At 39.2% G+C, this 27,735-nt stretch overlaps 2 protein-coding genes and 1 pseudogene across 3 annotated transcripts; all 3 read left to right on the top strand.

Moving 5' to 3' along the window:
• Positions 1-6,856: 6,856 nt before the first annotated feature.
• Positions 6,857-8,794, top strand: LOC110925771. Its single transcript, XM_022169616.2, has 2 exons — positions 6,857-7,703; positions 7,998-8,794. Exons 1-2 carry the CDS (start codon positions 7,202-7,204, stop codon positions 8,792-8,794), a joined length of 1,299 nt encoding a protein of 432 aa, XP_022025308.2. The 5' UTR covers positions 6,857-7,201.
• Positions 8,795-9,132: 338 nt separating this feature from the next.
• LOC110926429 (villin-1) lies at positions 9,133-21,900 on the top strand. Of its 2 annotated transcripts, none has more exons than XR_004887367.1 (22): positions 9,133-9,326; positions 10,359-10,447; positions 10,581-10,680; positions 10,807-11,112; positions 11,180-11,357; positions 12,261-12,387; positions 12,474-12,639; positions 13,124-13,274; positions 14,322-14,407; positions 14,501-14,656; positions 14,734-14,802; positions 17,207-17,275; positions 17,368-17,505; positions 17,612-17,740; positions 18,387-18,534; positions 19,998-20,026; positions 20,175-20,315; positions 20,400-20,525; positions 20,594-20,700; positions 20,767-21,028; positions 21,315-21,469; positions 21,583-21,900. XR_004887367.1 is itself a non-coding variant. In XM_022170195.2 (22 exons), exons 2-22 carry the CDS (start codon positions 10,395-10,397, stop codon positions 21,694-21,696), a joined length of 2,766 nt encoding a protein of 921 aa, XP_022025887.1. In that variant the 5' UTR covers positions 9,134-9,326; positions 10,359-10,394; the 3' UTR covers positions 21,697-21,900. The 2 variants fall into 2 exon arrangements, 1 of the variants encoding a protein (XP_022025887.1); XM_022170195.2 differs by having other exon boundaries at positions 9,134-9,326; positions 20,638-20,700.
• Positions 21,901-22,314: 414 nt separating this feature from the next.
• LOC110922778 lies at positions 22,315-27,523 on the top strand (annotated as a pseudogene).
• The last annotated feature ends 212 nt before the right edge of the window (positions 27,524-27,735 follow it).

The following is a 27,735-nucleotide window of genomic DNA, read 5'->3' as shown; positions in this document are numbered from 1 at the left end:
GATCATAACTTGGCGGCTTTCCCAACAAAATCTCATAGGGAGTTTTGTTGTCCACTGCCTTGGAGGGAATCCGATTGATAATGTGGGTTGCTGTCAATATGCATTCACCCCAAAATTTGACCGGTAGGTTAGCTTCGAACTTGAGTGCCCGAGCTATCTCAAGTAGATGTCTATGTTTTCGTTCCACCACCCCATTTTGTTGTGGGGTGTGTGGACACATTGTTTCTAAGACAATGCCTTGCTTCTCATAAAATTCTTTCATCCGGTTAGACGTGAACTCCCCCCCATTATCACATCTAAACCGTTTAATTTTCTTTCCAAATTGAGTTTCCACCATATTGTAAAAACTCATCAGATGATTACTTGCTTCACTTTTATGTTTAAGTAGATACACCCAAACCCCCCTACTATGGTCATCAACTATTGTAAGGAAGTAGTGTGCACGCGTCAACGAAGGTGTTCTATAACCTCCCATATATCACAATGAACCATGTCAAAACAATCTTCTGTCTTAATCGAACTATTGTGAAAAGGCAGTCTAGTGAGTTTAGCTCGAATCCACGAATCACAAAATTCAATTTCAGAATTAAAATCAACACCCTTTAAAAAATTTATATGAGAAAATTTTTCTTTCGATAAATGCCCTAATCTCTTGTGCCATATGTTAACCTTCACCATCATTGCCTTCCGTTCTTCACGTGCCTCCCCCATCCGGTAAAGACCATTGATGCAACTACCCGCTCCAATCAAGCTCCTCGTTCTCAACCCCTGTATCACAAAAAAATCAGGAAAGAATGTAATTGCACAACGCAGGTCATGTGTCAGTCGTCTGACTGATATCAAGTTACATTTGAAATTAGGTACAAATAAAACCCCTTTAATTTTGATTCCTCCTTCAAAATTAACTTCACCATTTCCTTTAACATGAACATTCTCACCGGTTGGAATAGTAACTGGTGCCTCATTGACCTCGGTTTTAAGGTTTTCAAGCACTTCCCTTTGATGGGTCATGTGCTCGGTCGCCCCGGTATCAACGACCCAGTTATCATTTTGATAAATTCTACCTGCCGTATTTGCTGAGGGTGTAGGCTTTTCTTTCTCATGATCCTTGTTTCCAAGAAACAACTTCAGAAACATGGCATATTACTCGTTTGTCATTCCTGGAACCGGACTTGAAGTTGTTTCAACCATGGTTGCCTTTGGTTTGGGACCATCTTTCTTTCCTGGCCACTACTCGGGGTATCCAATGCGTTTGAAACACCCATCACGGTTGTGACCGTCCTTTCCACAAAACGTGCAATGTTCTCTCTTGTTTGGACCATTGTTCTTTTCTGGCCTTGCCCAAGATTCCCGCTGCTCCTGTCCCTCCTTCCTCACGGTTTGACTTGCTTGGAAAGCAGACGTATCTGCTGCTCCTTTCTTGTTGTTTGACAGATTCCTTTGTTGTTCATCTTCTGAGACCATGTGATAAGAAGTACCCAGTGAAGGCGTCGGCTTCATGGCTAAGATTTGGGTTCGTATCACGGCAAAATCATGATCGAGACCCAACAGGAATTCATAAAGTCTTTCTTTTTCTTTCAAATCAACAAGTCTTTTTCCAACTTCACATGTGCAGCCGTCACAGGTGCAACGTGGCGTCGGTAAACTGTATTGATTTTATCCCAAATGGCTCGTAATTTTGTGTAGTATGCTGATACTGAAGCACCATCCTGACGAATGACACTGAGGGATTGCTTCAGTTCATAAGCCCTTGGGGCACTTTCTTTACCGAACCTTTCGCTCAAATCCTTCCAGATCTCAGCAGAGGTGTTGGCGTATTTGACACTTGAACGTATTTCCTTCTCCATGGCTGTGGTAAGCCATCTCTTTACCATGGCGTCACATCTCATCCATGGCATGTATTCCTTGTTAGTCTTCTCAGGTTTTTTAGGGTTCCATCGACAAACCCGATCTTGTTTTTGGCGAATAGAAAATTGGTCATCTCCTGAACCCAATCGCTGAAGTTGGAATCTGTAAGGCAATCATTGACTTGCATCTGTTTTGGATAGTCAGAAGGATGGAGGTAATAGGGCGAGTTGGAATCAATCTGATCGACACCCTTCGACCCGCCTTCTCCAGAATTCGTCATAAGGGCAGCTGTGTTGATGATCTTAATTTTGAGATTTCTACTCTGATACCATATAATTTTTGGTGATCAGAGAGAGATTTAGGTTTAAGAAAAGGTTGTGCATCGCACTTTTTATAAACTCATCAAAACATCAATATACATACAGGAGGGATCAATAAAATTAAGGAAAGAAATAAAAACATAACAACTTCCTATTTGACCGTGCCATTGATTGAGTAGACTCCAAGACGGGAATAAATCAAATACGTGACAAATATAAACTCCGATAAGGCTAACACTTTATGTATTACTAATGACTATAGATGAATCTGCTCCTAAAAGACAAAAGGGGAGTCCAAAACCACTCAACCGGAGTGTCACAATACACAAAGTGTTAAGTTCAGAGTGGTAAAAGTCAAAGTGATAGTTGGGAGTGACAGCTGCAAATGGCTAATAGTTGTAAGTGATAAAATTCAATAATCCAAATAGTTTTATATTAGCTTAACAATGTACTATAATCTTAACATTTAGTAGCTCTTGTGGTTTTCAAGAACTCACATCTCACCTTTACAAGCTCAATATCACATCATACGGATATCCACCAAAAAGATTAATGATAGCGACTTTAACCACCTTCAATCAAAAGATGTTGACCAAAATCATGGCTACGCAATATGTATGGAATAAGGCAAAGATTTCATTGTGAGGCTTATTATAAAGACACACATCAACATCATTATAAACAAAGTCATGGTATCATGATCACAAAACACCACAATAGGATATTTGTGTTAAATTATTATTACATAGGAAATAAATAAGTTAATGAGAAGATACATTTTATAAGCCGTTAGGTGAAAAGTGTAAATATAGGAAAAAAATAGAAGTCGAGTATTAGGTTCAAGAGTGAACAGTAGTGTATTTGCAAACTGAGCAAACTAATCCTGCTCATACACATGTGTAAATCAATGGTCAGGATTTGATGATGAAATACACTAGTATATTTTACAATTTGATGATGAAATCCTAGTCATACACATGTGTAAATCAATGGGCCAGAATTTGTTCACTCAGTTCGCAAATACACTAGTGTTCACTCTAGAATCCCACCCTTAGGTGAAAAGTGTAAATATAAGAAAAAAAATAGCAATTGTTTAAATGGGGGGGGGGGGATATTCCACGGTCCTCCCAACCGCCAAGGTGATCCCACCTCGCAGACCGCCACCCAGCAAGCCTGAGTCTAGGGGTAAATCCGCTACCGTAGGGGCATTGGGAACGAGCAAGACTCGAACCCGCCACCTCCGGGTTAGAATGCGGGCTAGTGGCCATTGGGCTGACACCCAATGGTTAATTCTTTAAATGGGAGATCATATAGTATAATGAAAGAAATGAAAGTAGAAGGCCAACTGGTCATCCATCATATGAAACTTAAATCCCCACATATTGTATGTATATGGGAACTAAAACTTAATTAAAATAAAAAGAGGGTTTAACATGTGTCAAGAGATTTTTGTTGTCCTATAAATATGAGTAATTTTAACACCACACAATCCATCAATATCTTATTTGTAAATCATATTCCGACTTGTTTAACCGGTTAAAGAATTCTTATGGCGAGATTGATGTTAAAACCATTCTTAATGTCTTGATTGTTGGAATATAAACTTAAAATGATTTTCGTATATATTTGATTATTATGTATTAGTTTATAACTTAGGAGAGGATTTGGTGGTTCAAGCCACCGAGTATGGATTATGGTCGGAAGTATGCTACATAAGCTCGGTGCTTAAACATCACTATTCCGACTTGTTTAACCGGTTAAAGAATTCTTATGGGATTCAAACTAGAACAAATAATAGATACATAGGAGGGATTGGGCCGGGTTGTAGATATTAAAACCAACGATCACAATATACGATAATCCATAAGTTTGGATCAATTGACGAAACAGAGATATGTGATCATACATGCATAATCATCCTAATGTTTGATACATTGAATGATAATATTGCAGTATTGTTATCTCCCAATGAGAACGATGAAAAGGTTTATGAAGTAGAAAAAGCAGAGGAGAAGGATGAGATGTTTGAAAAACATAGAGAGGAACACATGAATGCTAGTTTCTTGAAGAAAAGAAACCGGTTGTAGGGCATATATCATTTAAGACTTTAGCAGATTGTGTAGGTTTATTGATTCTTTAGATATGTGATAGGGTATATATAAGTTTGAATTAAGAGATAACTTTATTAAAATGGTTGATTGGTTCCTTCATAATTATATAAAGATTCCTGATCGTCGTACACTTCCGACACATGGAGACAACAAATCTTACAAATTTCTATGTCCCGGCCCCCACTCTGGTTCCGCCTCTGCATGGAGATCAAATGAACCTACTTGATATGTACTTGGTAATTACAAGAGAAAGCAATCACATAAGAGTCAATGAATACAATCTCTGGACATTGGTATCTAAAGACTTAGGTAGCGTTCGTTTCATGGAATGGAATGGAATGGAATTATGAAGTTTTTCTTTGTAAAATTGATCTTGGTTGGGGGAGGGAGGAATTTGAAATCCAATGAATTTCTTAAATCAATGAAATTTGTGACTATTTCAACATTCCATTCCATTCCTTCATTAGAGTGAAGGATTTCTAAGGAATGTTGAAATAGTCACAAATTTCATTGATTTAAGAAATTCATTGGATTTCAAATTCCTCCCTCCCCCAACCAAGATCAATTTTACAAAGAAAAACTTCCTAATTCCATTCCATTCCATTCTATGAAACGAACGCTACCTTAGGGTATGATTGGAATGAGGGGTTCGACATGAGAGTTATTTATGCAGAGTACTTGGACGTCTTGGTATACAATTATGTCAAAAACAAGACCTTTACCAAGACTCCTCAACAAGATTAAGATGGGAATCAAGTGTTAGAAGATCAAACTGATGATGAAGAGGATTTTGTCAAAGATCAAGCGCAAGAGGTTGCAGATTATGTGTTGTATATTGGACCATATTGGAATGGAATGAAGAGGTTGATGAAGAGAGGGGAGTTTGATTTCAAGACGACTGCTAAGGCTGTATAGGAAGCTAATCAATTGTTATCATGCACGCTATAAAGCAACAAAACCGACACACCCTACCAATTTAAGTTTAGGGGAGAGTGTTGGAATATAAACTTAAATTGTATTCGTATTATTTCATAACATATCACATGTATGTATTTGATTATGTATTAGTTTATAACTTAGGATTAATTCGATTGTGTTTCTTTGAGGTATGACGGAAATATTAATGGTTCATGATTCTGATCTAATTATTAGAACTCACTTAGTAAAGCTAACGCTTTACCTTGCATGTAAAGTTTAGGCAAATGATAAGATGGTTAGCCGACATCTTTTGGACTGGCATCCCTAGTTATGTAATTTCATTTGAGCTGTTGGATTGAATTATATTATGTAATGTTCATACTAGTAGGGTGAATGTTTCCGCTGCTACAGTTTATGAGTTTTTTAGTTTAAGAATTGCGTGGACTATAGTTTACTAGCTGTGGGGTATCCCGGATTTGGGGCCTTATAGATTATTATTCTATAATATATTCAAATCCTTTGGGTTTATAAGTAATTGATGACTAGCATTTATTCAAAACTTATATAAAACATTTAGATGGTAAGAAATGAAAATAAAGTTTTAGAAAAAAACCAAATTTTTAAATTTGAAAAATCTTGGTTTCCCACCTACCAAATTTGTAGTGTAATCGGACACACCAACATGTTTATTCACACCACACACAAATTTTTTTTAACGGTAAATTTGGATCATTGATGGACCACTGGAGTATCATCGCGCCATCAACGGAACCATCCGATCATATCCATCTCCACTAGGCATAATGCCTATACACCAATTCAGGAGGAAACCCAATAAATACGGGAAAACCACCTCTTGTGGGAATCGAACCTAGGACCTATTGGTCCCAAAGCCTTATCCCACCAAGATACCATTAGGCTATAAATCCATGGGCAACAATAACTCATTTAACATGGAAGGGTCGTATAAAACATGTTATTTATCCTACCTTAATTCGTGCAGCAAATAAGCATCATGCAAAATAGCCTTTCTATACTCCATCTAAATTCGTGTAGCAAACAAACCATACACGAACTAGTGACCATTTCGTTATATTTCTAGTTTATGACTACAAAATCACCAACATATATTCCTTCATTAAATTTCTTCCTGTACTTAATCAATCTTAAAAATCAATTATTCATGTCTAATCCGGATGTCTCGTTGGACCACCACCCACAAAGATTTAGTCTTTCGCAACTAAGGCTGACAAAACATGTCTGGCCGTGTTAAACATGCCAGACACACAACACAACACAACACAATTAAGGGTTGTTTGACAACTTTTGAATAGTTAAGTGTTGAACCAGTAAGAGGTCTGAACCATTAAGTACTTAACCAATAAGAGGTCTGAACTATTAAGAGCCGTTCAGAGACAAATGTCTGACCAATTCAGATTAGAGGTCTTAACCATTCAGACTCAGTAATGATGCTTAACCATTCGAATATCTGCTTCCGAAACAAACAGTCTGAACCATCCAATTTTTTCATTCATCAATGATCATATGTTCATCACCTCCTTCAATGAAGTTTATGAGTGAACATGTGCCTTGAATTAGGCGCCAATCCATGCCTTTTTCAAAAGCTACATTCAACGTGGGTCCCAAATTAGCTGGATGATAAGGCTATACGGTATGGGGGTCGGCCCCGGCCCGTCGCGGGTCGGCGACGGTCCAAACACCGTGCCGCCCCCATACGTCGCCGTCCCCAACGTCCCTTTTCGGACGATCTCGACGAAGCAAAAAGGTGTGGGCCCCCCTATTAAAATATGACCGTTGTTAATAAAAAAAAAAATTAAATTTCTATTTTTTGAATAAAGCCAAACGGCTACTTTTTTAAAATATATAAATTAAACCCCCATTTTCACTATCAAACACCAAATTAACTTCCACAATTCACCATTTTCTCCTATAATTTTTACACTCTCTTCCACTACACTCTCAACCTTCTTCCACATAATTTTCATGGATCCGTTCAACAACCCCGATACTCCGAACACGCCTTCGAACAACCCGAATACTCCCACCAATCCGACCCAACCAAATGTTTTTTCGGTTCCGGGGTATTATCCAACGCTAGAACCGAACCAATTCTCCCAATTTTCATCGAACGCTTTTGCGTCATTCCAACAATCGCCCAACCAATTCACTCAAATCTCCCAAAATCAAGCTCTTCAACAAATGATGATGCGGGGTGCTTGGAACTTTCCACCCGTTCAACCTCAACCGATCCCCGCACCCCCCGTTCAACCCCAACCGATCCCCACACCCCCCGTTCAATCCGAACCCGAAGATGATGTGGAGATTGTGCCCGAAACCCAACCGCCAAAAGGGAAAGGAAAACGAAACAAAGGGAAACAAGTAGCGGGTGATCAAGCGTCGAAACCGAAGGCGATTAAATGGACCCCAATCGAAGAAGAAGCATTAGCCAAGGCTTTCCTTGGCACTTCCGACAACCCGGTAAAAGGTTCGTATCTTTTTAAATTTATAAAGTTTACATTTTAAGTTTTATAGTTTTTTTTTGGTTTAAATTTATAAAGTTTACATTTTAATTTTTTTTAATAACAGTAGGTTATTTTAAGTTTAGTTTTTAAGTTTTTAGTTTAGTTTTTAGTTTTTTAATTCTTCACAGTTAGTTTTTTAGTTTTTAGTTTAGTTTTTAGTTTAGGTTTTTTAATTTTTTAATTCATAAACAGTAAGTAATTTTTTTATTATTTTATATGTTTTGTTTATTTAATTTTATTTGTTCGTTTTTATATAGGTAACAATCAACCGGGTGACGGGTTTTGGTCCAAAGTATTGACCAAGTTTCTCGCCATGATGGACCAAGGCCCGTATAGAGATATCGACTCGGTTTCCTCGAAGTGGCGAAAATTGAACTCGGCCATTAATCGGTTTTGCGAGGAGTATAACAAATTATATACAAGTGACCGTCGTAGCGGGTGGAACGACGAGGATGCGTTCAAAATGGCATTGCAAAAGTATAAGCAAAATCATGGTTCCAACTTTCCTCACGTTCGCGCGTGGATGGTTGTAAAAGACGACCCAAAATGGTCGCCCATTCCTAACGAGGTGGCGATGGCGAAACGCCAAAAAACATCGGAAACGGGTAGTTTAAGCGCCGGTGGGTCGGACGCGAGGTGTCACATTAACTTAAATGATGACGCCGACTATGACGAAGACGAGTATAACGTACGTGAACCCGACCGTCCACCGGGCCGAGACAAAACAAAAAAGGACCGGGCCAAGGGAAAAGGAAAGGAAACGGTGGACCCGAACATGGTTGAGTTTATGGAACACCTAAAAGTGTACAACGACATATCGGCCCAAAAGTCGAAGACGAAGGAGCGGGCCGTCGAAGAAAAAAGCCGTGCATCGGACGAGAAGTTAAAAGAAAAGGTCCGATTGTCGAATGAGAAAATCCGAATCTCCGATGAAAAAATTCGGCTTAAGGAATGGGAAATAATGATGATTAATGTCGAGAACGAACCCGAGCCGAGACGTTCGATGTTGAAAAAACTACAAGACGACATCATGAAAAAGCATCAAATTATTTAACTTTATGTTTATTTTTATTAAGTCTTTTTTTTTTAAGTTTATGTTTTTTTTTTAATATTTATGTAATGTGGGTTTAATATTAATGAAAATATTTTATTAGTATATTTGTCAAATGTTAAAAAAAAATAAAATAATAAAAAAAATAAAAAAAACATGGTGAGGACTATGACTAGGATCATCCTACCATGCCTTGTAGTTTTGGAGGATGGAGCATCTTAGTGAGGATTGTGACGTGTCGCCTACGTGGCGGACCATCCTCCAAGGATGGTCCATCACCATACCATGTAGTCTAAAGGAAAGGAAACCCTCGTTTGCTATCTTCTTTTTAAATTAGTATTATTATCACTCACACTCCACTTCGCCTCCATTCACCTTTATTTTTTTGTTAGGTTCAGTTTTAATCATTTTGGATTTATTGGGTGTCAAAATAAAGTTGATTAGCATTCTGGGTGTCAGCTGAAACCTACATTGCAGATCTTCATTTGGGCTTTTTCAGTTTGATTTTAACTTCTTGATAGAAACCCTAATCAAGGTCAGTTTTTCTTTTTTCTTTTAAACATTTATTATGGTTATGTTTTTTTAGTTTATTCATGTGTAATTGCTGTTCTTGAAGAAATGGTAGGTTAGATACTGTGATTTTGGAATAGATTGTTAAGAGGTTAGTGTAATCAGATCAAGGGGTAACAAAGAAACTCAAAAAGTTAACATTTTTGAATTGGGTCAAAGTTCTGTGTTGAAATTTGAAAATACCATTTGATTGTTAAATCAAGTATACACATTTACAAACCCACATTGATTTAGTTATTGAAATTTGAAAATATCTTTCAAATGGTTTGACTTTTGGTCAAACTTGAATTGGGTCAAAGTTCTTTGTTGATTCCTGTAATGGAAGTCTTGACTTTTCGGATTATAACTGCCGAAGGACATAATGTTTACTTGGTTAATCTGTTGCAAATCCACATTGATTTAGCCATTAAATACATCATTTCAAGTGCTTTAAATTTTGGTCAAACTTGACTTGGGTCAAAGTTCTATGTTGATCCATGATATAGGAAGTCTTCGCTTTTCGAGCTATTGTTATCATTCAAGCATAATAACGGTTGAAGTAAACGAAAACATAAGCAGGCAATATTTACTTGAGTAAAGTACACGGGTGGTCCCTGTGGTTTACCGAAATTTTGGATTTGGTCCCTAGCTTTCCAAAAGTACACGGATGGTCCATGTGGTTTCGCTTTGTCAATGCATTTAGTCCCCGGCCAACAAATCTAAAGGTTTTAGCAAGTCCAAGTTAAGGACTAAATGCGTTACATAGTGCAAACCACAAGGGCCATCCATGTACTTTTGGCAAAGTTGGGGACTAAATACGTTACAAAGTGCAAACCAACTGGACCATCTGTGTACTTTATTCATATTACTTGGTTAGTCAATTCGCTTACATTTCCAAGGTTCTTGTTCTATCTTGTAATCTTCAATACACCCTTATATAAATTTTTTTTTTATTTTATAATTTTAATATTTTCTTCTATTGATGAAATTGTATATGGTGCCTGGTGTCATGCTGCAGATCATGATTTAGCTAATGCTTTCCGAAGTATGAAATATGGGATCCAACAGAACTATCTATTCAGAATTCCAGGGTGCAGGATCAAAGCTGTATCCTTTTCATGATTTAGCTTGATTAGCATCTTTATATACATAAAATACATACTTTTATATATATATATATGTGTGTGTGTGTGTGTGTGTGTGGAACTATTGTCATATCCTTAATATCATAAACTTTTAGCGGCCTAGAAATCTGGTGTGTAGAGAGCCTTCAGTTGGTTCCAGTCCCACAATCTTCACATGGAAAATTCTTCTCGGGGAGTACATACGTCGTTCTGCATGTAAGCCACTTTGACCAAGTCAACCACACATATTTATTCAAGACAAACTTCTTTTAAACTTATCATTGCGTATGTTGGTTGATCTTCATCGATAAATTTGACGTCTATTTTTTCTTATTGAGGCAGACTGCTTTGCTCAAGAGCGGTGCTCTTCAACATGACATACATTATTGGCTCGGGAAAGATGCCAACGAGGTTGACTCAACTTTTGCATCAGACAAAACGCTTGAATTAGACGCAGCCTTAGGGTCTAAATCTGTTCAATATAAAGAAGTTCAAGGTCAAGAAACCGGGAAGTTTTTGTCGTATTTTAAACCGTGCATAATCCCGGTTGAAGGCGTATATTCTTCGGGGCAAGTAGGATTAAAAGGCCCGGCTTATGAAACCAAATTGTTAACATGCAAGGGTGATCGAGTGGTTCATGTTAAAGAAGTAAGTTTTAAAAACGTTAAATTTTGAAAGTTGAATTTGAAATATAACGAGTATTTTCTATGACCAGGTGCCATTTTCACGGTCGTCTTTGAACCACCGAGATGTATTTATACTTGACACGTCATCAAAAATATTCCAATTTAACGGGTGTAATTCCAGCATACAAGAAAGGGCTAAAGGTTTAGAGGTGGTTCAGTATATTAAAGAATACAAGCACAAAGGGAACTGTGAAGTGGCAGCCATAGGTTGTCTTCTTTTATTTCTTAATTTTCTTTTCATTTCCGACTATGCAGTTAATATCGGTGATCATACTTGTCGATAGCGAAAGCGACAAATAGCGTCAAGGCACCTATAGGCTACGTAGCGAATAGCGACGGCTATTTTATAAATAGCGATTACACTAGAAAAAGAATTTTGAAAATTTTATATGTATATTACATCAAAATACCCTTGTATATATATATGCTATTTTACATGTATATTTAACGAAAACCTATAAATCTAGCTATTTTATAGCTATATCTAATTGCTATTTACATAAAAAAAAACTGTCGCTATTCACGCTATTGGTCGCTATGACCCAAATATCGACACTTGGCTGCTTCGCTACATAGCGCGCTATAGCGGTCGCTATAGCCGCTATTGAAAACTATGTCGGTGATATATCGGTTATCGGTCCCCATATAAATTATTGGTGTCAGATATCAGTCAGAATATCGGTGCCTATATTATCGGCGATATTTACCGATATATCACCGATATTCCCGATATGAGTACCTTTCTTCTTAGTTCTACCATTCGTCTTTCTTCTTATTGCTGAGATTAGTGTTTTAAGTCTTAATTGTTAATTGTTAGTGTTTTTAAGTCTTAATCAATTTCGACTTGCTACAATTGTTAGTGTTTTGCAAGTTGCAAAAGGTTAATTTGTTAATGGTAGGAGAGTATACTGAATTGTTAGTGTTAAATGGCTATATATATAAATTCTGCATGATATGAAAATTACCGATATCCCACCACGATAACCTCAAATATCGTCATATCAGTCATCGGTCCTTGACCTATATCCGATATTTTACCGCATTAATTGCATAGATTTCCGATTTTTGAATGGAGTAAATGTTGACTTTGACTTTCTTCAATTGTTATAGAGGATGGAAAATTTGTCGGTGACGCTGAAGTTGGAGAATTTTGGAACTTTTTTGGTGGTTATGCTCCGATTCCGAAAGATCCACCCGTGGCTCAACCGCCTCAAACTTTAGATGTCAAATTATTTTGGTGACTTTTTAATCTTTATTAATTTGAGACGTTTTAAAAGTGACATTATGATTAATTGTTTTCCGTTTTTTTATTCCCTTCATTAGGATAACACTTCAAGGAAAATTTACCCAAAGTGGAAGTGGTCAGTTGAAAAGGTCCATGCTTGAATCAAATAAATGCTACATGTTGGATGGAGATGTTCAAATATTTGTATGGATGGGAAGTATTACGTCTATAACAGAACGAAAAACTTCTGTCTCAGCAGTAGAGGTAGTGTGTGGTATCATAGGTGGCAATATGGGTGGGTTGGGTAGCGGGTCAAAACGGGTTAGGCTGACGTGTTAGTCTCACCTATATTGTATTTTGGGCAACTTTTACTCTGTTTAATAGTTAAACATTGTTTTGAAAACCAGACCGGACCGGCCGGTCATACCGGAAAACCGGGTGGTTGAACTGGATTTTGGTTAAATGTTTTCAATTTTACCCTATTCAATTTTATAATATTTACGACATAACTCGGTTTTTACATCCAATCCAACCGGATCAACCAGCCCGACCAGTGGACCAGTAACGAGACCTGTTTGACGTCCGGTCCGGTCCTAAAAACATTGGTTTAATATGTTTATTTTTCAGTTAGTTTTTCAACTTTTCTTGTTTGACCCGTTAGCAGTATAAACTTAATTTGAACATTTTCACACAAATGGATCCAATTGTCCACCTCTAGCCCGTATCCTGATCATTTATTCATTTACAGGATTTCCTTCGAGCTCAAGAAAAACCCGTAAATACCCAGTTAGCCGTTTTGAAAGAAGGATCAGAAACCGGCATTTTCAAGTCATATTTTGACGACTGGCCGCTAACAGTGGAGCCCAAGCTTTATGAAGAAGGCCGAGGCAAAGTAGCAGGTTATTTTTTATCTTCTCAAATCTCAACAAAATTTATAGTGAGCTGTGAGCTACACAGATGGTCTGTGGTTTAGCAAAATTTTGGATTTGGTCCCTAGCTTTTCAAAAGTACATGGATGGTCCCTGTGTTTGCACTTTGTAATGCATTTAGTCCCCAACTTTCTCCAAAAGTACACTTATGGTCCTTGTGGTTTGCACCTTGTAACGCATTTAGTCCCTAACTTACACCTGCTAACACCTTTAGATTTGTTGGCTGGGGACTAACTTCGTTACAAAGTGAAAACCACAAGGACCATAAGTGTACTTTTAGAAAGCTAGAGACCAAATCCAAAATTTTGGTAAACCACATGGACCATCCTTGTACTTCACTTTAAAAGTTATCAACATGCCGATTATTTATAATCGAGATTTCTGTAAAATTTCAGCAACATGAGCGTAATTTTTGTAATTCTTTCAAGGATTAGGATCAAATACAAAGGATCCTAATTGTAAGAAGTGTAAGAAGGATTTATAGAGTGACAAGTGTCCAATAACCTAAAAAAACCCACTACACAATAAAACCCCACTACAAAAAAAAAAAAAAAAAACCCCTTAAACATCCACCACCACCAAAAACCTAACACCCCCCCCCCCACATCACCCACCCTAAATTTTTTTTTTTGCCGAGGGGGTGGGGGGTGTGGGTTTAGGTTTTTGGGTGGGGGTGGGTGTTTAGTTTTTTTTAGGTTTTTTGCGGGGTGGGGGGTTAGGTTTTTGTTAGGTTTTTTTTTTTTTTTTTGGGGGGGGGTTTAGGTTTTTTGGGGGTTTTTTTGGTGAGGTATAGTTTTTTTTTGTTTTTTTTTTTTGCGGGGGGTTGGGGGGGGGGGGGTGGGGGGGGGGGGGGGGTTAGGTTTTTGGGTGGTGGTGGGGGTGGGTGTTTAGGTTTTTGGTGGTGATGTAGTGGGTTTAGTTTTAGGTTATTGGACACTTGTCACTCTATAAATCCTTCTTACACTTCTTACAATTAGAAGCCTTTGTAGAATAACTTGACCCTTCTTTTCAATATAGCAATGTTCAAGCAAACCGGTTACGATGTTGATGAGCTTCCCGATGAAGATGAAAAACCGCATATCATTTGCAATGGTACACTAAAGGTTATTTGCTACCAATGCTTTAAATATATATATTTTTTTTTTATCTTACAGGACTTTCACATTAACTTTTTATAATTTTTTGTTGAATTTTAGGTTTGGAGAGTGAATAATGGTAAATTATCCCCTGTTCCTGTTGTGGATCAAAGAAAACTTTATAGTGGAGATTGTTATACTGTTCAGTATATATATTCCGCAAATGGACGAGAGGAACGCCTGTTTTATATTTGGCTAGGAAATAAAAGCTCTCCGGTAACCAATGCATATTTATATTATTAATATGAAACTTTAATATTATTTGTTATACCTGATTTTATCTTACTATGCAGGAAGACAGGGCTGATGCAGTTTCGCTTACAAATGTTATTGTTAGTTCAAATAAAGGAGAGCCTGTTTTGGTTAGTTATCTTCCCAATTCCCAGTTTATTTATAACTAGTTATTTCCCGGCGCGTTGTGGCGGGAATCCAGTCACTATCGGTTAAGATCGTTACAGTGTCTAAACAGTACCAACACTTAGTATAGCAACTAAAAGGAAAAACTCCAAAAGTACAATATCGACAATCGGTATAATTAACAAACGCAAGTTATATAATTATACGAGTGCGCTTGAAAGTTAAAAAATACACATACACAACAACAACAACAACAACCATACCCAGTATACTCCCACATATAGCGAAGCTATTGATAGGGTCTGGGGAGGGTAGGATGTAGGCACGCCTTACCTCTATCCCAGGGGATAGAGAGGCTGCTTCCAGTGAGACCCCCGGCTCCAAAAACCATAACCAAGACATAAGCTTCTAAAAAAACATATATAAGCACGCCACTACTACAAAAGATAGAAATAAAAATAATAATAAACGGATAAATAAGTAAGTGCTTGTTAGTAAAACTACGACACCGAGAATAGGTGAAAACATACATACATACATACATATATATATATATATATATATATATAAAACTATATCACACCTCATAGAAACTGAAAAAAACTCATAAGATAGGAGCCTAAGCTAAAAACCATGCCAAACTCCTAAAAATCTTTAACCTTAATCCTACGTCTCCACGAAGATCTGTCCTCGACCATGTCCTCAAAGAGGTGCAAATCTAGCAAATCTTGTCTAATCCGCTCATCCCACGTCATTTTCGGTCTGCCTCTACTCCTCCTTCCATCTACCGCGAGTGTTTCAACTATTCTAACCGGGTCTGTCGTCTGCCTCCTCCTGACATGCCCAACCCATCTCAGTCTCCCTTCCCTTATCTTGTCTGAAATACTAGCAACTCCTAATCTCTCTCTAAAAACCTCATTTCTTATCTTGTCCAACCTAGTGTGCCCACACATCCATCTTAGCATCCTCATCTCTGCTACCTCTAGCTTTCGAGCATGAATTTTCTTGATGGCCCAACAATCTGTTCCGTATAACATAGAGGGTCTAATTGCAGCCCTATAAAATTTCCCTTTTAATTTAACAGGGAACCTCTTGTCGCACAACACCCCTGTGGCTGCTCTCCACCTACACCATCCAGCCTGGATACGGTGAGCTACGTCACTGTCTATCTCTCCATTGCTCTGAACAAACGATCCTAGATACTTGAACTTAGTTGCCTGTGGAACCACCTGGCCCTCAATGGTGATCTGGGTGTCGTGCTCATCGCTTGCTCCACTAAAATCACAGTAAAGGTATTCAGTCTTAGAGCGACTTATCCTCAAACCTTTGCATTCTAAGGCTACCCGCCAATCTTCTAACCTCACATTCAAGCTCTGTTTACTTTCTTCAATCAACACAATATCGTCTGCAAAAAGCAAGCACCACGGAACTGACTCCTGAATCGACTTTGACAACTCATCTAGGACAATCGCAAATAGAAAAGGACTCAACGCTGACCCTTGGTGGAGTCCTACTTCCACAGGAAAGAAATCAGTATCCCCTACCGGTGCACGAACACTAGTGTTAGTCTTAACATACATATCCTTAATTAAGTCTATATACTTACTAGGTACCCCTCTATCCTCTAAACTGTCCCATATCAATCCACGTGGCACACTGTCATACGCCTTTTCTAAATCAATGAACACCATATGTAGATCACGATTTTTCTCTCTATATTTTTCCATCAATCTCCTTAAAATGTGTATCGCTTCTGTAGTTGACCGCCCTGGCATGAAACCAAATTGGTTTACCGTAACCTGGGTTTCTCTTCTAAGTCTAGTCTCAATCACCCTCTCCCATAACTTCATAGTATGGCTTAACAACTTAATCCCTCTATAACTACCACAACATTGGGCGTCTCCTTTGTTCTTATATAAAGGCACTACAATACTACTCCTCCACTGGTCTGGCATTCTTCCAGATCTGAAAATGAGATTGAACAAATTAGTTAGCCATTGAACTCCAGCACGTCCCAAGCACTTCCACACCTCAATTGGTATGTTGTCCGGGCCCACTGCCTTAGCCCTTCCCATCTTCTTAAGTGCTGCCATCACCTCTCCCTGTGTGATACGCCTACAATAGCAGTTATTTCGTTGTTGTCTCTGTGTGATACACATACACAAAAAGACCAATACCACAAAGCGGGGCTCATTTTAGCATAGATAGGCCTGCTCATTTTAGCAAAGGGAGATGGTGCATTTTAGCACCATCTCGCTATTCACAAGCATGAACTTTGTTATATATATATATATATAATATAATATAATAATAATAATTATCATTCTGATGTTATTATTGATATCAGTTTCCAAATATTTATCATAAGTGAATTTTTGTTAATGAAATAAATTAATTTCTTGATTTTAGGCTCGAATCGTTGAGAACAAAGAACCAAGTCAATTCTTCATGATATTTCAGACACTAATCATGTTTAAGGTTAGTTTTTCCGATTATGCTCTTCCATTAATGTGGATCATACATGTTCTAATTTTTTTTAATTTATTTCTATTTTTATAAAACTTATTAAGGGTGGTATGGGTTCAAGATACAAATCATATATTGCTGATAAAGGCCTTGATGATGAAACTTATGACGATAAAAAGACGGCCCTTTTCCGAATTCAAGGAACAAATCGTGATAATATGCAGGCTGTTCAAGTTGATCAAGTAAGTCTGTATATGTTATCCCCCAATAATTAATTACTATATATAACCCGATAAGCTAGAAATATGAATATATGATCCACCAACGTTAATTATCATATTGTTGCAGGTTTGTAGATCTTTAAACTCTTCCTATTGCTACATTTTGAAGGCTGCGGGATCTGTTTTCACTTGGCTTGGAAATCTCTCCACTACCCGGGATCATGATCTTCTTTACGGAATGTTAGATTTGATAAATGTTGGTACAAATCTGCGCTTCTAGATTTTATTTTCTATTGCGAAAAATGCCATTTTCGCCCCTGAGGTTTGGCCAGTTTTGCGACTTTCGGCAACAGGTTTGTTTTTTCGCATCTGGATCCAAAAGGTTTGAAATCTTGCCATTTTCATCCAGCTCGTCAACTCCATCCATTTTTCTCCGTTAAGTCGGGTATTTTCGTCTCTCTTTTTTTTTTAACTCAAAGGGCAATTCGGTCTTTTGAATACTTGTACGTTAGGCAAAATGCTTGTATGTAAAGTGAAAAAGACCAAATTGGCCTTTAAGTTAACATTTCACACCCCTGACTTAACGGATAAAAATGGATGGAGTTAACGAGCCGGACGAAAATGGCAAGATTTCAAACCTTTTGGATCCAGATGCGAAAAAGCAAACCTTTGGACGAAAGTCGCAAACCTGGCCAAACCTCAGAGACGAAAATGGCATTGTACTCTTTTCTGTTTTAGTCGACTACTAAGTAAAATATTAATTCTCCATTTTCCAAATAAATCCACTACTATATTCATTTCATAACAACTACAAGCAGTGGCGGATTATAAATAAAATTAATTTCTCAAAACAAAAATTTACCCAATATTTAACGATATCCTTTTTGTAACACTGTTTGTAGCCAACATGGCAACCGATATTAATTAGAGAAGGTAGCGAACCCGATGTTTTCTGGGATGTACTTGGTGGAAAGACAGAATATCCAAAGGAAAGAGAAGTAAAACGATTCATTGAAGATCCACATTTGTTTGTTTGTACGTTCACAGAAGGTAAAGAAATTATATTTATTATGTCATAAAGCATTTTTTGTATGTTGCTGTATTTTTTTTATTATTATTATTCTGGGAGTTAACTGCCATTTTTCGTCCCTGTGGTTTGGTCACTTTGGCCATTTCAGTCCATTTTTCAAAAATGCGCCATTTTCGTCCCCCACGTTCTGGAAAGGTGCCATTTCAGTCCAAAAATCATAACCCAGTTAAGTCAGTTAGTAAATAAGGACTGATTGTGTAAATTTGTAACATAAAGGACCATTTAAGTAAATATTAAACACCACCACCACTAGCCCTGCCACCACCACCACTCCGCTGCCACCGCCACCACCACCGCCACCACCGCCACCACAGCCCTGCCACCACCACCACTCCGCTGCCACCACCACCACCGCCACCGCCACCACAGCCCTGCCACCACCACCACAGCCCTGCCACCACAGCCCTGCCACCACCACCACAGCCCTGCCACCACCACCACCACAGCCCTGCCACCACCACCACTCCGCTGCCACCACCACTCTCACAGATCATAAACAACTCCCCACGCTTTGTAATTGTTCAATAAGCATGCCCGACACCACGTGAAATCGGAGTTTTTATAAAAAATTCAAAGTGGAATTAATCTACAGAAGTTTGTCGATTAAGTGTCAAATTGTTGTGTTATTTAGAGTCCCTGAACCCATACGAAACTCTCACACCCTTCAAAATCCTTTACCCCTTCGAAAATACCCTCTGTTCATCGTCTGCAAGTCTCGCCGGAATACCCGTCGCCGGAGATTGTCGCCACGCCGTTGCACGCGATACCGGATCGGTTTTAATCACCCAATCGGTATGTTTATACTTGTACAATGTTTCTGCAAGTTTAATTTGAATATTATCCGGTATTGATCGAGAATTAGGCCGTTTGACTTCTGTTGACCGTTTTGGGGAAGACGATGAACAGTAGCATGGTCACCACCGCCGCCGCCGGAACCACCACCATCAACGTCATCATCGTCATCATCTGGGGAAGGCAGCCCCACCGTCGCCGGTTCTCTCTCCCGCCTCGTTATCTCTCTCTCTCTCTCTCTCCAACTTTCTCCCTCTCTCGTCTGATATGATGATGAACCGGCTGTGGTGGCGGTGGTGGCAGGGCTGTGGTGGTGGTGGCAGGGCTGTGGTGGCGGTGGTGGTGGTGGTGGTGGTGGCAGCGGAGTGGTGGTGGTGGCAGGGCTAGTGGTGGTGGTGTTTAATATTTACTTAAATGGTCCTTTATGTTACAAATTTACACAATCAGTCCTTATTTACTAACTGACTTAACTGGGTTATGATTTTTGGACTGAAATGGCACCTTTCCAGAACGTGGGGGACGAAAATGGCGCATTTTTGAAAAATGGACTGAAATGGCCAAAGTGACCAAACCACAGGGACGAAAATGGCAGTTAACTCTTATTCTGGTTTGTGACTTGTTTTGATACCAGGTGCGGGTTCTCAATCAAGTGATCTCAAGGTAACACTTTTTTTTACGGATTAATGTTAAAATTTGAAATTTTTATTTTATAATAGGAAAGAATTTATGGCTTATATGAATCTATAAATTGGGTGTTACAACTGAAAGCATTTTGGGTGTTAAAAATTCTTTTTTCGAACACTTTCAGGTAAAAGAGATATTCAGTTACACTCAGGACGAGTTAACTACGGAAGACGTGTTAATACTCGACTGTCACACTGAAATTTACGTGTGGGTAGGCCATAATTCAGTTGTCAAGTCAAAGCAACAGGCTCTTTTTATTGGCTTGGTATAATTTCTTTAACATCTTCATTTATTTTGGTTTATATTTGTTTTTTTCTCTATAAATCTTTTTTACGTATATTTATGACAGGCGTTCCTTGAAAAAGATGTTTTGGGAGAATGTTTATCCGTAGATACTCCTATATACGTTGTTACAGAAGGGCATGAACCTCCGTTTTTCACTCGCTTTTTTGACTGGGATGCTTCAAAGGCAAATGTAAGTAAAGTTTGTTATGTTCTCCTACTCAATTTTGTATTATTTTTTTACGTTCTTGTAAATTGCAGTAAATCTTTTAAAGGTTGATACGCATTTGGACTTGTTTTGGTAGATGCTAGGCAACTCATTCGAGCGAAAGCTGGCTATATTAAAAGGGCAGACACAGAAACTTGAAGTAAGCAACTCTTCGACATTATTAAAAAGTTAATTATTCTATTTATGCTTAAAGGTTCCATTTTAGGCGCCTTCAAGAAATTCACCGAGTGTAACGCCAAACGGGATGAGAAGACCGTCTCCTACTCCTAACGGGTCAAGAAGACCATCTCCAGCTTCTAATGGGTTGACCCGAAGACAGTCTCTTGATTCCTACACGGTTAGAAGCACATCTCCTACCTTTTCAGGGTTGGATTTTAATCCCACCAACAATCGTCGGTTTTCGAGTCCTCCAATTCACAGAATGATCCCTTCAGCATCTTCATCTTCCCCTGATGTTCGCAGTGCAGGTATTTTCTAGATTCATAGTAGGGTGTGCAAATGGCGGTTCGGTTCGGTTTTTACCTTTAACCATAACCGTAATTGCTAGCTTCAGTTAAGGAATTTCCTTAAAAAGTTTTTAAAAGTTCTTATAAACAATTATTGTGTAAAATATGTTTATAAAAGTTATAGTTAAGAGTTTTTTATGCATTAAGAATACAGTTTAGGCGACTTTTGACCCGTCTAACGCACTTCCTTTTCAGTTAATTTTTTTTTTTGTTGTTGCGGTAACTCAAAAGCTTTAATATTTCACAGATAACACGCATGTTTCCGCAAGTTCCACAGCAGAAGCGGAAATCCTTCCATCCAAAGATTCTGGTCCTAAGCAGGAGTTGGTCAACTATCCATACGATCGAGTAAAAGTCAACTCAAAAGATCCAGTTCGTGATGTAGACATCACAAAGCGAGAGGTACTTGAATCTCCATTTTCATTACAATAATTGTTGCGTTCTTTCATTTGAACTTCATATTTTTTTGAAACCATACGGCGTTGATGTTATATCTCACAATTGTTGTTGTGCAGGCGTATCTATCTGACGAGGAGTTCCAAGAGAAATTCGCCATGTCAAAACGAGTTTTTTACCAGCTTCCCAGGTGGAAACAAAACAAGCTTAAGATGTCCCTTTATCTCTTCTAGAGCTTTATCTTTGATATTGTTAACGGCTATGTATTAACGTTTTATGATCCGATTTGTAGTTTGCTATACGTGTTAGAAGTATAATTTCAGTTTAACTTGTAGCATTGAGTTATGTTGTGTTTATTTGTCTTGAGGACAAACTTGTTGATAGGATGAAGGACTGGATGTGCATGAATCTAAAAGCTCAAAGGCTTCATATGGAAACCTCTTTGTGGTCCTTGTGATAGAATGAGATGACTCCAACCAATGATTCGAGTGGTTGGGTTTAGATAACGCTTTGTGTTGTTCGTTTCCCCATAAAAGAACTTGACCCCTACCATAACGTTCCTCGTGGTCGTGGGTCACGGAATAAGAAGAAAGTGAACATATAGAAAAGACAAATTTCATATGTTGGTAAATAGTGTCAATTGATGTTCATCATTTACAATGTCTTGTTGAATTTTAAATAATACTTTCATCTCTTAAATAACATAGATCTTATAACTACTTCCAAACTTACTATTATTTTTATATATTATAAAGCTTTATCAAGATGTTATACAAGGACTGATCTTGAGAAAGTTCTTACATAAAGATTCTATGGTCAAACAAGTTGTAGGTGCCTATCCATAAGTTGAAATGCTATGCGCAGGCTCGGTTCGGGCCAAGAATGCCATGAACATTATGTTGACGAATGTTGTGGACGTTGTCGTTGGCTGATGTGTGCAAAATGTAACGATATAAATTACATCAAATGAGGCTTAAACTAACCCTTTTTAGTACTAATGTTGGAAAAAGTGTGTTTTTGTCTTCCTTTTGAATTTACAGAACCAAATGAGCTTAAATGAGCAAAAGGAACAAATATACAACCAAAACCAACATAAATACAAAGAAAAAGAATAAACGTGACATGCCCGACCCCTCGGCAACATCCCCAAAGCAAAAACAAAGAAACAGAAGACTGACCATGGGGCCGTGCCCACTGGACACGGTGGCATGGTTAGGCGCCTGCAGAAAAGACAAAGCTGTGGAAGCTTCTACGCCCACCACGGGGGCGTGCCCAGCTCGACACGAGGCGTGGTCAACGCTAAGATACGCAGAATCTTGCAAAATCTTGATAGTACAGATACGATTTTGACCACGGGGCCGTGTGGGGCCCTCTGCTGACACATGCATTTAATGAAGGAAGAGAAAAGGCTGGCCACAGGGGGCGTGCCCACTGGACACAGGGCCGTGGCCAGGCTCTGTGCAGGCTATAAATAGGTGTGCTTGGTTCACTTCAAAGGCATCCCTTGGCAAACCACTACTCTCCCACTTTTCCACCACTCCACCACCACTACAACACCCACATCCACCACTATCATCCATCATCCATCTTTAGGGTGTGTAGTAGTCTCGAGATCCAAGATTGATAGTAAGAGTTCTTGCGGATCAAAGACCATGTTTGGTTAAGCCTCTTATATCACTTGATGAAGACAAATCTTTTTATGTATTACTTTTGATTTTTAATCTTTCGGCACTTTTTATTTGGTTTTGTATTAATGACTTTAATAACTAGTTTCTTATGTTGAAGATGAATTTTCTTTATCATTTGTCCGTGATGTCTTGGCATTACTTTACTGTCTACATAAAGTAAAAGATTTACACCATTCATGTCTCTACGGTCTATATAGATGCATGTTGGCTACCTGGTCGAGGGTTAAGAGAATGGTTTAGTAAGGTTCTTGCCTTGTTCAGTGTATAGATCCTGCAAGAACCTGGTTCAAGCTTACTAGGACCTCCTTCAATACTCACTGGTATTGGATGGCGGGGGTGCGAATGGCTTGAACCCCTCATATGTAAACTACTATTAATACATTAATCCGGCTACTTGGGATTGTATCCCTACTGACTCAAACCACTTGGACGACCCAGCGATGTCGGCTGCACCTCCACACGACCCAGAGCATGTCCTGAGCCAGATCCTGTCCCTTTTGGCCAGCCAGATATTGCACCTCTTATTCCAGATCCGATTCTTGCACAACCTGAGCTTCCACATGTTGAGCCATTCATTCTTCCACCTCCACCAGCTGATGTCGCTCCCCCACTCAAGCAACAACTGTTCAGCATTCTATGGCATCAGGTGTCCAGTACCATGGAGGATCATCGAGTATGCACTATGGATCATCGGCAATGACACAGGCTCAAGGATCCTACTTCCAGCCTCCAGGATCCTCTCTTCAGCCTCAAGGATCCTCCTTCCAGCATCAAGGATCCTTCTCTAGTTCGGGAGGATACACGGGGACGCAGTCAGTTTAAGGATCCTACCCTCAGTACCCAGGATCCTCATCATAGGTTCAAGGATCCTTATCGCAAGTTCACGGATCCATGGAGTATCCTCCAAGACCTTCAGCTCCGATGCATACTGGATCCAATATCTTTCAGGATCAAGGATCCTTAAGGAGTCAACAACCTAGAAGTTTAGAGATTCATGTGGGAGACTTCATCCCTGTTTTGGTCAAAAATCACACAAGGATAATGCAACCAAAGGATACATTAAATGCGAGTCGGATCCAATATCTTGAAAAGTCCGAAAGTGCAAAAATCATCAAAGGATACATTAAATGTGAGTCGGATCCAAGTGATTCATCTTGTCTATCTGTTTTTATTTTATTTTTATTTCTGCATTTTTAGTTTTTTTATTTTTCATGTTTTAAACCTTTTCTCAAAATTTTAGATTGATTAGACGTTGAGGATAAACCGGTACTAAAAGCTCTTGTGTCCTTGGACGACCTCGGTATCTTACCAACGCTATACTACGCTCATGATGGGTGCACTTGCCCAAGTGTGTGTTCAGTGTTAGTAGAATATCGTGTTTTATAAATTTAAAACTTGACTAATGTGTAAAATGAGCTTAAAATATCAATAAAAATATATCACGCTTTGCACACACCATTGGCAGTCTCTCGTATTTCCTGTTCGGGTTTGCATTTGCATTTGGTGGCGGGGCGGATTCGAACCCGTTCAGTGGTACCCAATACTTTGCTCTAAAAGATATTCCCTCGAGTTCTTACGATTACAGTTTCTTTCTTTATCAATGGGCTTTTGCTATAGCGGTTGCCGGGATCACTAGCGGGTCGATAGCTGAGAGAACCCAATTCAGCATGTATCTTGTTTTTTTCATTTTTTCTTACTAGGTTCGTTTACCCGAATGTGGCCCATTGGGTTTGGTCTTCTAACGGCTGGCTCAACCCAGCATCCACAAGCTTGTTGTTCGGGTCGGGTTCTATCGACTTTGCGGGTAGTGGTGTGGTGCATTTGGTTGGAGGAATTGCTGGGCTATGGGGTGTGTTAATTGAATGGCCGAGGGTGGGCCGCTTCGATGCATTTGGAAAACCCGTTCAAATACGTGGCCACAATATGACTCTAGTCGTGCTTGGAACATTCTTGTTGTGGTTTGGATGGTTCGGGTTTAACCCGGGCTCATTCAACAAAATTCTCGTCTCGTATCTCGATAGTTTCGACCAAGGAAACTGGACCGCAGTGGGCCGGACCGCGGTTACAACACTATCCGGCTCAACCGCTGGCATTGTAACCCTGTTCGGTTGACGCTAGGGCTGTAAACGAACCGAACGAACACGAACAAGGCAATGTTCATGTTCGTTCGTTAAGGAAATTAACATGTTAGAGAACTGTTCACGAACGCATATCGAACATAAGTTTATGTTCATGTTCGTTCCTTAAGGAAATTCAGTTGTTCACTTTTTTTTAAGAAATGGATATTCTTTTCATTCCACACGAAAAAGGGCAATTACAAAGCAATGGCAGGTAGTCGGGCAACAAGTTGCGCCGCCACCCCCTTTTGAATAGAAAAACCAATTCTACTAAATACAAAGTTTGAAACCTTTAGCGACGAAGAATTACTATTAACGACTTTTTGAACCCGATTCAAAAGGCGCACAACATCAGGAGCGAGACCACCAAAGGTATCAAACGCAAACGGGACAAACACATGTTGATTCTCCAGGCAGGCTTTCTCATGTTTTGCCACTTTGCTTGCCTCTGCCTTGAGCACCGCTTGCCCTACGACAAAGCCCTTGTCCTTGAGCCCGAAAAGGGGGGAGACTCCAGTTAGATCTACACAAGCGTGTTTCCCCCCTTCCCATCCAAACACAAGGATGTCCGCCGGGCGTAAAGTGGACCTCCCCTCTAAGGGGTCAGTCAGAAAATTTACTGGAGCCTCCTTTTTGGCAGAGATCCCGGCCCGCTTAAGAACATCACATAACACATCTCTCACCCAATCATGCCGATATTTAAACCCCGGTAGCTCTTTATAGTGGATCGCGTGCTCGCCGAAAGAATCCAAACACGCTTTGCGGCATACCGGACATGGCTCGTCAACTGGGAACAAAGGAATCATCAGTCGGTATCTAAGGATAGCACGATATTCCACAGCCGACATGTGTTGCCCCAAGCCTTCAATAGGTGCGACAGACAGAAAATCCTGAGCATGTGGGGCACGTAGACATTCAAACACAGCTCTTTGCCGAGGGGATAAAACAAACTTCTCTTCAAACCTCTTGACAATTTCGCCATATAAGGCATTCGCCAGAATTTTCTGGGATTTAGGAGGGGCGGTGTCTTTAATGTAGAAACCGCCAATATCAAGGTCGGGAAGAGAACTATGCAAAAGGTCCAACGCACTCCTGTAATCGGAGTCTAAAACATCCCCACCACATTCTCGGAGTATGTGGTCTTGTAAACCCCAAGATTGGGCCCTTGAAGCCACGAAAGCATATGAAGAAGCATCCTCGGCCGCAAATAAAAAGAACGCAAATGAACATTTAACTTGAAAATAAAAAAATTGTTATCCTTAAACATTGGATATAAGTAGTTAAATACAACCATCAAATGATAAATCAAAACACAAGAAGTCTAATACGCCACCAAACAACTTATACTTAATTATCCCTAAAAATGTCTTAGTATGTCTAAATTTTAGCTAACTTAGAAAAAAATAGGGTTTCAAGTTTTCAGTATGTTCAGATAAAAGGTTTATTATTTATTATTTTTTAATATAATCAAACGAACACGGACGAACGTAACCGAACATATTACCGAACGTTCACGAACGCAGTCGAACGAACGAGACCTATGTTCGTGTTCGTTCGCTAAGCTAACCGAACGAAATTTTTTGTTCGTGTCCGTTCGTTAAGCTAATCGAACGAACATAAACAAACTTCCCGCCGAACGGTTCACGAATGGTTCGCTGAACGTTCGGTTCGTTTACAGCCCTAGTCGACGCTTACTCGTGGGCCATTGGCACGCTTTAGAAGTTTGCAACGGTATGCTAGGTGGGTTCGTGGCCATCACATCTGGTTGCTCGGTGGTGGAACCATGGGCCGCGATTGTGTGTGGTTTCTTTGCGGCCTGTGTTCTCATTGGGCTCAATAGCATAGCCATAAAGTTGCAATACGATGACCCGTTAGAGGTGGCCCAATTGCACGGTGGATGTGGGGCTTGGGGGTTGATCTTCACGGGCTTGTTCGCGAAAGAGGAGTTTGTTATCCAAACCTACAACTCGGGTAACATAGGGATAACAAGGCCATATGGGCTTTTGTTGGGTGGGGGTTGGGGGTTGATTGGGCCCCAAATTGTTGAAGTTGTAACTATCATGGTTTGGTTTAGTGTGACAATGGGCCCATTGTTTTATCTTTTACATAAGTTGAGGATATTAAGGATATTAAGTGATGAGGAGATTGCTGGGCTTGATATTTCAATCCATGGTGGTTATGCCTATAATGCATACTCAGAAGAAAGTGGCCCCCAACGTTATGGTGATTATCTAAGGCTTCAAGATCAATCTTAATCACATTTCAACCGGTTTTTGTGATTTGTGTATATTATATGATGATGATGATGTTTCCTATTTATGATGCTTTTTGATGTTAATGATTTATGGTATTCTTTTGTAAATGTGGGGCACTTGTTCTTTTGAATAAAAATATTATGTATATTGCAGACCATTAGGTTTTAGGTTCGATTCTCATAAAGGGGTTTTTTTATATTTATTGGATTTCC

The sequence above is a fragment of the Helianthus annuus genome, chromosome 17 (genome assembly GCF_002127325.2).
Source record: "Helianthus annuus cultivar XRQ/B chromosome 17, HanXRQr2.0-SUNRISE, whole genome shotgun sequence".
Taxonomy (NCBI): Eukaryota; Viridiplantae; Streptophyta; class Magnoliopsida; order Asterales; family Asteraceae; genus Helianthus; species Helianthus annuus.
Note: the sequence above shows the minus strand (reverse complement) of the source record. Positions and strands in the feature narration are given on the sequence as shown.